This window comes from Plectrocnemia conspersa, unplaced genomic scaffold, assembly GCF_051122295.1.
Source record: "Plectrocnemia conspersa isolate PC_06_02 unplaced genomic scaffold, ASM5112229v1 ptg000008l, whole genome shotgun sequence".
Taxonomy (NCBI): domain Eukaryota; kingdom Metazoa; phylum Arthropoda; class Insecta; order Trichoptera; family Polycentropodidae; genus Plectrocnemia; species Plectrocnemia conspersa.
In genome coordinates, this window is record NW_028277172.1 from 23,117,739 (window position 1) to 23,130,751 (window position 13,013).

Consider the following 13,013-nt stretch of genomic DNA (forward strand, 5'->3'; position numbering starts at 1 on the left):
TACATAGAATAAATAGATTAACTAATTTTGATGTCAAATTATAATCTTTGCCTTCATATTATTAATGTACATATATATCGATTCTGAGAAATGGAACGTAAAATTGAAAATACCACCGCTATCTTGTTTACCGACAAAATTCACGTGTCGTATACTTTAACGGGTCATTCTATAACTTATGTGTTTTTTAAATAGACCGACAGAACAGATTTTTCAAGTGTAAGTTAAAAAAATATATACAGTGTAGCACATAAGTTTATTTAATCGTTTTACTACTATTTGGTGTAATGAATAAAATTGCTGTAATCGGTTTCCTAAATAGGTCAGTATTTCTGGAAAATGTGCGCAGTAAGTGTGGCTATTTATAAATTAAGAATATGTGATATTTTATAGTATGATGCAGGTTTAAGATAGAAATTTTGCGTCGTCGATTCCTTTATTTTTGATAAATTTTTTGACTTATTTAGGGAATAGTCGAAAAAGATTAACGCGATTTGACACTTATCTACCGGCTCGTAGTATTCTCTAGCATCGGGTCTAAGATGTATCATAAATTAATTAAAAATTGAGAACTTGTATTGCCAGTAGATGATTCTTTTGAAGATAACCCTCAAAGTCTCAAAATGCACATGATCATCCTCCACCAGACACATCAGTTCATTAAAATCACCAGTTCAATTACTCAAGCCCATGAATCAGCAGGTCATTTAATATTTCAAAACGTTTTCCACTAATCATGATTTCAGCAATGCTTAGAAGTGTTTTTATTCTCAAAGACTTTTGAAAAAATCATTTACATATCGTGAGCATTGGCCAACCATTGTTCCCCTCTTCTGGAAAAAGCGGGAATGACGTCCCTGAATCTAAACTAAAAATTTTTGGGGTATATTTCAAAGAAAATTAAAAAAAAATAGTCTATCCCGAAAATATTTTTTAAAATATGTAATTTCAGTGATGTTGCAATACATTATCGCTGGTAGATATATATAGTTTTACCAGCGAGAATATATTTTATCTGGCAAGATATACTTTCATTGGTGAAGTCCAAATACATTTTCGTCAGTAGATGTATAGTATTATAACTAGCGTAAACTGATATGTGCTAGTGAAATTAAATGCTTCTAAAAAGTGTACCAAACTCAATTTGACAGTTGCGAAACGTCCATTAGCTGTTCAAATCCAATCCTAACCTAATGAAAGCTCTAAAACTAATTACAGTTTTAGAACTTTCATTAGAGCAAGTCCAAAATACAAACTAAGTTGAAGAATAAGTAAAGACAGACATCACATCTCACATATTGCTCTACAGTTTGTCTGCATTTCGATATTACACTATGTTTTAAAAATATGATAGCTTACCGTATCGATATTACTATGAACTATTGATATAAGAAGGCTAATCAAAGTATATTCAAATCGAATTTTGGTCAATAGGAGAGCGCAAAAACAATTATCACTTCTCAGAAGTCAAAAATTCACGTCAAAAGCAATAAAATCGTGTCGGCGCCGTCGCAGTGGGAACGCTCGCGAGCGTTCCCACTGCGACGGCGCCGACACGATTTTATTGCTTTTGATGTGAATTTTTGACTTCTGAGAAGGGATAATTGTTTTTTGTGCTCTCCTATTGGGCAAAATTCGGTTTAGTTATGCTACATTTGATTCTTACGTATTGTAAGTCGTCGACGACGGCACAATTGTATTGCTTTTGACGTAGATTCTAAGCAAGGACTGCTTGAATTTGAACAGAAAAATGTATGTTATGTAATAAAATACTATGAATCTTAATATTAAAAAAATTACTATTTACTGGCCAAATTCCCCCACCCCCTTCCTCTAAAAAAAATTGAAATGACGTCATTGGTGAGGTAAGTACTAAAATAAGGGAAGAGATAAAAACCACCGGTGGTTGAGAGTTATCTCTCTTCAAAGCTTTAAAAACAATTCCAGATATTTTAAAATATTAACGACATAACATGAGCACATTTCGCATTATCTAGAATGTGCAATTTGGGGGTGCAGCACCTGCTCAGTGACATCAGAGATATTCGGCATTGACCCTTTTTTCTGTTAAAGTAAGTTCCAACGGTTTTTAGTACAATTGCCACGTAAATATTAATAGATACTGTTAATGAACATCTGCGCAAATATGCATTAAAATTTGAGAGTTATAAATCTATTAGTTTATTATAAATAATTTTGACATATAAATTTTAGTATGGTAGATATTTTTTAGTAAATATTGAAAATGGTTTATTCTGATTACTATTGTATTTTATTTCACAGCACCCTAGTGAAATATTTCTAATTATTAAATTAATAGTTTTATAGGAAGCATCTTCTCTTTGACGTCCGCGCGAGTTTGTTAGTTTCATTCATATTTACAAATTTATATTGTATGTACATATATCATGGCGCACTATAAAAAGCCTCGAGCTATTGAACCAAGACATCATTATCTCTCAGCATCGTCAACATTGAACAACACTACAAAGGTTTGCTATTTATTTAGAACCTATTAAAAATTACCTCCCATCTTGTTAAAATGCTTAATCGTTTTAAATCATTAATATTTTTTTATTTATGTATGTTATTATTATTCAAGTCTATAAATAAAATTTGCTTATATGTAGCAGTGTTACCAACTTGACATAGTTTAGCAGTTTACCCCCCTTAACGAAATGTATATATGCATATGTACATATATAATAATATACAACGTTTTCCTTTTGTAGATGAGACTTTACATTTTTATTACAATAACAATGTTCGCCATTGTAAACGGCGATACAAGAAAAAATCTAATGGACATGATAGAAAACACCAATAAACCGATGAGAGTTTGCAGCACTAAATTATACGAAATGATGAAAATGGTATGCCAAAGCAATTACTACACTCCGGACAATTATCGCAACAAAAAAGATTCTTTCGGTATTTATTTTCCTATACATCACATTTTCCTCTCAATTGTATAATTAATTTATTTTGTATTTTTCTAGATTTTCTTATTAATGATGAATATGCGATGGACGAGGACGTAGGCAATGACTACGACTGGCCTTTATTTGGCAAGAGTTTAGTGTCAAGAAATAGTATTAACAAAAGAGGAATAGTTGATGAATGCTGTAAGAGGGGCTGCACCATTAACAATATGCGAAAATATTGCGGATAATCAGACTGTAGCAATTATATGCGGTGATGTCATCCAAATTCTAAATAAAAACGGTTTTAAAAGTAAAAATTATTCTCAAATATTGCTATTTTTGTAATAAAATTTGTAGAGCAACTAAACTGCGCAATGCAATAAGTTGTATTTATATTTTTTTTAATTATTGTCAACAAATGGAAACTGGATGACACTACTGAATATATTTGTGGTTGTTCCTAATTCCTATATTTCTACATGTTGGCTGGCACCATGTAGTGATTTCAATATTTGATCAAGAAATTAGGAATAACCCTGTAACGAAAAAGATTTTTGCTATTTATAAATTGTATGTTGTGTCTCACAAAACGACGATGCCTATCTATTTATTCTATTTTGTATTATAAATAAAAATATATTACTCAAACTACATTTCTCTTATTTATTTTTCGTTTAATTATTGTTATTCGAACAGTGACGTATTTGTCATTTTCACGTTCTTATTGCGTCTTATTGTACATACTTCCTCACTAGAAAGGGCCATTAAAACAATGGTGCTTTATGAATAAACCTTTGGTTGGATTTTCCATATTAAAACACATAAGAAGTAAACATCAACAAAAGTTACACCAGACTTTCGAAAACTATAAGCAATAAGACTTCTATAATTGTTTGTCATCATTAAACAATGTATTGTACTCGTCGAAACAACAAGCAATGATTCTCCCGTCAAATATGTATTTATAATTATTTGCGTTAACGTTAAACCACTCTAGAAAAATACTTTTACTTCATTAGAGTAGCATACATTAGAGAGACGAAGTTTGACAATACGGTATATTTGTTGTAAATAAGTATTTTCTCTATTCGCAATGGTTCCTACTGCAACACGATTTTATTGCTTTTGATTAATTTTTAAGAAGTAATAATTGTTTTTGCGCCCTCCTATTGACCAAAATTTGGTTTGAATAAACTTTAACCAATACTCTCATATCAAAAGTCCGTAGTAATAACACTGAGGATAGCTATTATATTTTTAAAACAGTGTAATATCGAAGTGCATATGAAAAATATGCAAAATCTGTACTTCTACTTTCGCTTACTTTCCTCTAAAAGAAATATTTTAGAGCTTTGAAAACTATAATTAGGTTATGGTTTGAACAGAATATGAACGTTTCGCAACTGTCAAATAAAGTTTTATAAATATTTTAGAGCAGCATATAATTTAATAGCGCCTATAAGATAAATTATATTTTCGCTAGTAGAAATATTTATATACTGATGAAAATATATTTGGACTACATTAGTGAAAATATAACTTCACTAAAAATACACATTCACTACAACATTTATACATTGCATGTGAATAAATAAGTATGTAATTGTTATATAAACTAGTTTACTGCTAAAAATATATAATATATCTACCGGTGAAAATATATTCCGATATAATTTCACTGAAATAGATTTTTTTAGGGATAACTAGAGAATTTTTAGTTTAGAATCAGGGACGTCATTTAAGCTTTTTCAATATACTAAAACAACAAAATTCTTCTTAGAAGTCGATTGCCGTAAAAAATTGATTCACAAGTAGCGCCTAAGCTCAAAAAGGTTGGGAGCTCTAACCCTAATATGACGAATAAGGCATTCGCTAAACAGTTTTACACGCATAAGAATTTTGACACCGTTATTTTATTTTTCAGAATATCATTTATTGAGGTCCTATTAATATATCATTACGTGTCACCCTTCGATCGATCCCTGCGCCCCATCCCTATGAAGAGTAAAAAGGATAAGAAATCGTTTTTCTATTGATTTTACAGCAAATTTTGAGCTGACATTTTCTGCGGGAAAGACACACCTGAAAATTATCCTAATTTTTAATATTGTTCACTATGCAATATAATTTTTTGCTTCATTTAATTGCGATTTTTGAGATGATTACAAACGATTAGTGGAATGACGAATTCAGTAGAATCAAAACTAGAGATATTTGTAAAGGTAAGAAAAATCGAAAAACACAGTTTGGATAATAAATAGACATATGTACATGAGTTTTATTTAAATTATTCTTTTAAAGTTTCATTTCAATTAACAGAAAGTAATTTAAAAAAATGAGCAACAATCAACTTATATAACTGATTGTGCAAAACGTATTCAATTAACTATAAAAATTGGAAATAAAAAATAAATATATAGTATTTAATTTATAAAACAGAAGTTTTAATGAGGCAGAGCAATTCACGTAGATATGAGATATTGATATTTCTTTCTAGCTTTAGAAAAAATTATGCACTTGAAATGTTTTTATAAACGTCATTAATTGTTTGATGAAATCGTGTATGAGATAAATGTGTGATCATGACGTGAATTCTGATATTTAAATTGTAAAATATGAGAAAACTTTATGGTTGAAAGACTAAATATTATTTTTAATAACTTTTGCTAAAAAGGAGTCGTTTAAGCGAAATCCTGTCTCTGCATAATAATGAATAATACATTATTAAATTTTATTTTCTATTGAAATTACTATTAAAAAATTCAATATTTATATTTTTTTAGAGAAAACTTGACGGTTAAAAGACAAAATATTATTTTTAATAACTTTCGCTAAAAAGGAGCCGTCTGGCATTTATTTAATCGTAATTATGCCGATGCATAATAATGAATAATATATTCAGAAATATTATTTTCTTTTGAAAAGACTAGCAAAAAATTGCAAAATGTTTTTTTTTATTCGTGTTTGATCGCAGAGAGTTCTCTAGTAATTTTAATCTCTCCTGAGAACTGAACTGAACTGAAACCGACAAAGTTGTCTTAAATGCCAGTTTTTTACTGCTTGATACATTTATGTTATGTTAAACAAACACGTAAATTTATATCAATAAAAAAATATTTTTGTTACACAATTTGCAATTATTTTTAAGCAATAATTTTCCTGAAAATATTTAATTTCAATCCTTTGAGGAGTATTGCCGTACATGTACGTTAGTCGATTTTTCACTGTTTTGTTGTACCCCAGATAGTTATATATTTACAAATATATATAACTGAAGAAATAACAAATAAAAAACATTATAAATTTATAATATTTTTTAATTTAAATAATATAAACCAATAAATTAAAGAATAAAAAATAAATTACCATAACAAAAAATATTTTATATTTATTTTATAAAAAATATTGAAAGCCCCTTGAAAGAAAAAAAATCTACAAAAACCGAAAAATATATATTAATATGTTAAATAAATAATGAATTTGAATAAAATAAAAGTGGTAAAATAAATAAATAAAACATATTTATTCAAGAAAGTAGTAAAATAAATCAAAGCAATGAAGCGTTAAGAATCACTGATTTTTTAAATAAAATTTACTATAAATGCAATATAAAATAATTAAAATAAATAACAACATAACAAAGTTAACTTACTCCCAGGTATATAATAACAAAAATATGTATAAATTAACTCACTACTACACTGGTAAGTATTTACACAAAACAATTTTTGATCTTTCTTTACTACAATTTGTAAATAAATTAATGTAGGTACATATGTATTTATTATATCGATTAAAAAATATGAAATAATTAAAACTACATACTATTTCTTACTGTTCACTTTTAAAACCTCTTCACTGAAATACTCGATCTGATCCATTTAATCACAGGATTATAGATTACTTTTATATATTCCTCCAATGCGCATGCAGAGCATATATTCAAAGATTGAATCATGTATATGTATAAGAAATAACGAAGCTGATAAAATTTGTGAAATTTGCTTCAATAACCTGCGCCATTAGTCACAATTTGGTGGTCACCATAACGACCACTTAGACAACTAAGAGACAAATCTCCCACACTACATCTTTATCAATCCGTTACGAAAGTTTAGACCTTTAATCACACAACGAAATATAGATCCCGGTAAAACAATAGCAACTATTTGTATACTATATAACGAATATTACCATTGTTATTTGTAGCTTCCTGGTTATGAAGATGTTAGCTATCCATCATCACCACCAATAAAAACCTTCTTAATATCATAAAATAATAAATACTCATAAAGGAAGACAATATTATCGCCTAAAAATAGGTGCTAATCGATCACCATAGTTGTATAAAGTATATGATGTACGACAATTTAAAAAAAAGCACAAAGCGTAGCCTGCATTTTGATATACCGAAAGGCAATAAAAAAATCAACTGGATCAGAAAGACAGAATAAACCAGGTTTCGCAGAAAAAAATCACGTTTCGTATATTGTAAGGGGCCATTTTATAATTTATGTGTTTTTAAAAAAAATTGACAATACAGATTTTTCAAGTGCATGTTTAAAAAAATATATACAGTGTAGCACATTAGTTTGTTTTACCACTTAATTTTAATAAATAAAATAACTGATTGGTTTTCTAAATAAGTCAGTATAAATTAAAAACATGTCACATCCTATAGTGTGATAAATGTTTATCTTAGAAAGTTTGCAACGTCGATTCCTTCATTTTAAATATTTTTTTGACGGGGGAATAGTCGAAGAATATTAACGCGATTTGACATTTATCTATGGCTCGTGGTATTTTCTAAGATTTATCATAAATTAATTGAAAATAAAGAGTCTGTATTGCCAGTTTGTTTTGTCGAAAACGTACTTTGCAATTAAGAAATATTAATATTTATTATTTGCTAATGACCTAAAAGTATTTTAGAATAATCGTATAACTTGAATTCGCTTTTTTTACAAAAAACCTAAACTCACTGTGGAGGTGATCGAACGACAATCGACTTTTAAGCATCGTTAAGTGTCACGTTGTCACATTTTTCATATTTTCTTGCCTAGCAGAATTATCTTAGAACTTAGCCGGAGGTTTATTGAGCAGAAATATTTCCATCGATAACTTGGGAGTAGGGATTCCAATCCCGGGCCAAAATTTTGATCCCGGGATTTCGGTATTACAATAAGTCGATCCCGGGATCCCGGGACCAGTCCCGGGATAATTTTCATGTTATTTAATCGATACAAATAATTTAAAATGAATAATACAATATATTTTTACATCTGTTTTTTATAACGTACAATGTATAAAGTACGTATAATTTTAGTCTTGAACTTAAAATAGAAAATAATATAATAAAAATAAAAAAGGGAAGGTCTTATATATTTATTTGAGAAGAAAAAAATGAACTTTTGACAATGTATGTACATAGGTATGTACATTCATAGACACAATTAATTGAAAACATTATTTTGAATAAAACTCACGAATTAACATCAAAGCATCAAGTGTTTTATCATTTAGCCTTGATCTGATTTTGGTTCCTAAGCAGCCTGCTGCTGAAAAAGCACGTTCAGACTCACAGCCTCAAAGATTCACAGATGACACGTGCAACTCGCGCAAGTTTGTACACGAAATATAACGATGTTGTCAATAATAATTCGATTGTGCTTGATAAATCAACCAATCCGAAAAATTCGGGATTATGTTTTATAATCCCGGGACTCATCGGGTATTGAAAATCGTTCGGGATCCCGGGATCCCGGGATTCGGGATCCCGGGATTGGAATCCCTACTTGGGAGTGATGGCTGAGTATGAATGGAGATCCTATATGCTCGGTTTCGTTATGCGGTGTCACTTAACAATTTATTAAATATTCACATTCTGTACTTTTTTTTACTTCGCACATATGTATGAGATTTTTTGTAGTTCGCACTTTCCCTTGGTTTTAATGTTAGAAACATTATTTAGATTGACTAAATAGTGTTTTTAACATTAAAACCGAGTGAAAAAGTGAACTACAAAAAATCTTATCTGTGCGAAGTGAAAAAAGTGATTCTAAAAAATGCTAATGCCTTCACTACACTCTATCGAAGTAGTCCGAACCGAAGCTACAACTGAAGTCGGCCGAGATAGCCGACTTCGAGTAGCGCTCCACACTCTCGGGGATTTAATTCGCGCGCGCGCTTCCTGGCATGGATGACGAACAGGCGGCAGCTGTCACTGCTCTATGCGCTCTTGCGTATTATAATATTGTGTGTGTTTTGAACACAAAAAAATCAAAATCAAATGATCCCGATTTTAACGACTATGTTATTTTCCGATTATAGCTCCTGTAAGTGGCAAAAAGGGAATCTTTCTTTTTATTTAATTTCTTCACCGGAATTTTATTGGTAATTGGATTTGCACCCAATCATCGTGGACATTTTTTTGTCTTTGTGCCCTCTATTATTTGGGTCCTAAATACATAGATACAGATAAACAGATCGTTTGCTCCTGTGACCGCATTGTACCGCAATAAAAATGAAATAGAACCGAGTTACTAGTTCTATCTCAGTATGCGAACCACCATGCCATTATTTCTCTCACTCTCGTCACTTAACACTCGAGAGAGCGCAAGGGGAAGTATCTCACCGCTCGCGCTTGAAAGAGTAGCTCCATCTTCGGTCTCTTTGACTCGGAACGAATACCGACAAGGTTCGGAAACGCTCGAAGCTAGCCAAGTCGACTGAATTACCCCCACTTTGCTCCCCGTTCTTGGTAAACCTCGGACATTCGAGAGATTTTAGAGCAGGAAGATCCGAAATCGACCGAAGTAACCCACTACATTCTCCATCCTTGGCCAACCTTGGCCAACTTCGAGAGAATTTAGTGGAGACATAAGAGTATCTTAGCGAAATATATCGAGAATAAGACTCTAAAAGAAAAAAACCGCGATGTAAAACACGTAAATATAATTATAATATAATTTAATATAAATATAATTATGCTATTATTATTAAATTAATAATTTTATCGGAAGCATCTTCTCTTTGACGTACGCGCGAGCTTGTTAGTTTCATTCATATTTACAAACTTATATATGTACATATTAAATTATGGCGCACTATAAAAAGCCTCGAGCTTTTGAACCGAAACAACATTATCTCTTAGCATTGTCAACATTAAACAACACTACAAAGGTTTGCTATTTACTTAGAATCCTATTAAAAAATACCTTACATCTTGTTTTAATTATTCTTAATTATTCATTTTTTTTAAATTAATTCATGTTAAAAGAATTTTAAATTATCAATCACGTTTATAAATATAATTTAATTATTTGTAGCAGTGTTATCAACTTTACAGAGTTTACTCCTCTTAACGAAGCATAAATTTATAAAATATAACGTTTTACTTTCACAGATGAGACTTTATATGTTTATTACAATAACAATGTTCGCCATTGTAAACGGCGATTCATTGAGAAAAAACAAATTGGATAATATGTTCAAAACCAACAAACCGCAGAGAGTTTGCAGTACTGAATTATATGAATTTATGAAGGAGGTATGCCAAAGCAATTACTACGTTCCGGACAATTATCGCAACAAAAAAGATTCTTTCGGTATTTATTTTCCTATACATCATATTTTACTGTCAATTGTATAATTGATTTATTTTGTATTTTTCTAGATTTTCTTATTAATGATGAATATGAGATGCTCGAGGACGTCGGCAATGACTACGACTGGCCTTTATTTGGCAAGAGTTTGGTGTCAAGAAATAGTATTAACAAAAGAGGAATAGTTGATGAATGCTGTAGGAGGGGCTGCACCATTACTAATATGCGAAAATATTGCGGATAATTAGACTGTAGCAATTATATGCGGTGATGTCATCCAAATTCCAAATAAAAATGGTTTTAAAGTAAAAATAATTTCTCAAATACTGCTAATTTTGTAATATAAAATTTGTATAAAATAATATTTTTCACTCGATTAACTTATGGTTGTATTTTTTTAAATTATTATCAACAAATGGAAACTGGATGACACTACTGAATTATACATTATATATACATACGTGCGGTTATTCTTAATTTCTATACTTTTGCATGTTGGTTGGCACCATATAGTTCAAGTGTAGTGATTTGAATATATGGTCAAGAAATTAGGAATAACCCTGTAGCGAAAAAGATTTTTGGTATTTATAAATTGTATGCTGTCTCGTAAAACGACGATGCCTATCTATTTATGCTATTTTGTATTATAAATAAAAATATATGAGCAATGATATCTTTGTCATTTTGCATGTTCTTATCGCGTCTTATTCTACACACTTCCCCACCAAAAGGTTTCATTTAAACAATGGCGTTTTATGAAAATTAAACCTTTGGTTGGAATCGCCATATTAGAACACGTAAGAAGAAGACATAAACAACAGTAACACTAGACTTTCGAAAACCATAAACAATAAGACTTCTATAACCGTTTGTCACCATTAAACAATGTATTGCACTCTTCAAAACAACAAGCACTGATTCTTCCGACAAATATGTGTTTATATTTATTCACGTTAACGTTATACCACTCTAGAAAATGCACTTGCATACATTAGAGAAACAGAGTTTGACAATACGGTATAAATTGTTTTTCACAATCAGATTGACAATAGTTATCTGAATGTTAAAAATAATTACAGGTATCCAGAATAGTATTTAAAATGTTTCATGTTCTAAAAATATGATTAAGTAAAGTTAAACAAATTGAGTTATTAATGACTTTGTAATGCAAAACAAGATGGATTAAAAACAATTATTGGAATGACAAATACATCAAAATCAAAACTAAAAATCCAAACAAAAGTAAACGATAACATATTCGAAAAAACATCTTCACCGAAACACTAGATCTTGTCCATATAATTACGGATTTAAGATGACTTTTACATATTCTTCCAATGCGTATGCAAAGCATATATTTAATGATTAAATCGTGTAAAAGAAATGCAAAGCTGCTTAAAAATAAAAGCGATTAAATTTAAGCATCTGCGACATCTACATTATTACCAACCCGTTACGAAAGCTTAGATCTTTAATCACCCAACGAAATATAGAGCTCGGTAAAAAATAGCAACTATTTGCATACCATTGCTATTTTCAACTCCCTGCTTAACCATCTGCGGCATTAGTCATAATTTAGTAGTCACCATAACTACCACTTGGATAACTAAGAGAGAAATATCCTACACTAAATTATTATCCAACGAAATATAAATTATCCGTTAAACAAAAAACAACTTTTTGTATACTATGTAATTATTATTAGCAACTCCATCATTGTAATTAGCCACTCCATCATCATCACCAATAAAAATCTTCTTAATATCATAAAATAATAAACATCCCTAACGGAAGACAGTATTATTCATAGGAGCTAATCGTTCTCCATGGTTGCATAAAATATTTAGTGTACGACAAATTAATAAATGCATACATTTTGGCAAACCGAAAATAAAGATAAAAGAACCACTGGATCCGAAGGACCGAAAAAACTATAAATAAAAAAATGAGCAGGATTTGCCGAAAAAATTCATCTACTGAAGTAATTAAGTTATTAAATAAGTAATTTATCTAAATTTACAAACTAATAAATTAAATACGTTAACTGACATTTCATGATTTTTAATAAATAAATCATCGGCGATCAATTGTATAATCGGTAAACTTTCCGTCAGTGCATTGCAGTAGGTGATACATATAAATTAAGTATATGTCATATTCTATAGTATGATGCATTTTATCTTAGAAAGCTTGCGACGTCGATTTTTAATTATTTTAGAAGAGTATTAACGCGATTTGACATGTATCTACGGCTCGTAATATTCTCTAGCAACGGGTCAACAAGATTTTCATAATTTAATTTAAAATAAAAAGTCTGTATTGGAATTTTTTTCGTAAATCCACTTGGCAATTAGGAAATTAAAGATTTGATTAAATGCTGACGACCTAAAAAGGCATGCTGACCGCATTCTCTTATCTATCTCACTCTCGTCAGCTAACACGCGAGCGATCGAGAGGGAAAGTATTTCACCGCCCTTGCCTGATA

General features: G+C 30.2%; 2 protein-coding genes across 2 annotated transcripts; both read left to right on the forward strand.

The window, feature by feature from the left end:
* Positions 1-2,457: 2,457 nt before the first annotated feature.
* LOC148233485 (insulin-like peptide 5) lies at positions 2,458-3,300 on the forward strand. Its single transcript, XM_088190010.1, has 3 exons — positions 2,458-2,492; positions 2,733-2,931; positions 3,000-3,300. Exons 2-3 carry the CDS (start codon positions 2,733-2,735, stop codon positions 3,170-3,172), a joined length of 372 nt encoding a protein of 123 aa, XP_088046136.1. The 5' UTR covers positions 2,458-2,492; the 3' UTR covers positions 3,173-3,300.
* A 6,786-nt stretch (positions 3,301-10,086) lies between these two features.
* On the forward strand, positions 10,087-10,900 carry LOC148233486 (insulin-1-like). Its single transcript, XM_088189275.1, has 3 exons — positions 10,087-10,106; positions 10,330-10,531; positions 10,600-10,900. The coding sequence occupies exons 2-3, from the start codon at positions 10,330-10,332 to the stop codon at positions 10,770-10,772; spliced, it is 375 nt and encodes a 124-aa protein (XP_088045401.1). The 5' UTR covers positions 10,087-10,106; the 3' UTR covers positions 10,773-10,900.
* Positions 10,901-13,013: the final 2,113 nt, after the last annotated feature.

Coding starts and splice junctions, on each gene's coding strand:
- LOC148233485 (XM_088190010.1), top strand. CDS start 2,733: ATGAGACTTTACATTTTTATTACAATAACAATGTTCGCCATTGTAAAC. Junction 2,932..2,999: donor CAACAAAAAAGATTCTTTCG/GTATTTATTTTC, acceptor GTATTTTTCTAG/ATTTTCTTATTAATGATGAA.
- LOC148233486 (XM_088189275.1), top strand. CDS start 10,330: ATGAGACTTTATATGTTTATTACAATAACAATGTTCGCCATTGTAAAC. Junction 10,532..10,599: donor CAACAAAAAAGATTCTTTCG/GTATTTATTTTC, acceptor GTATTTTTCTAG/ATTTTCTTATTAATGATGAA.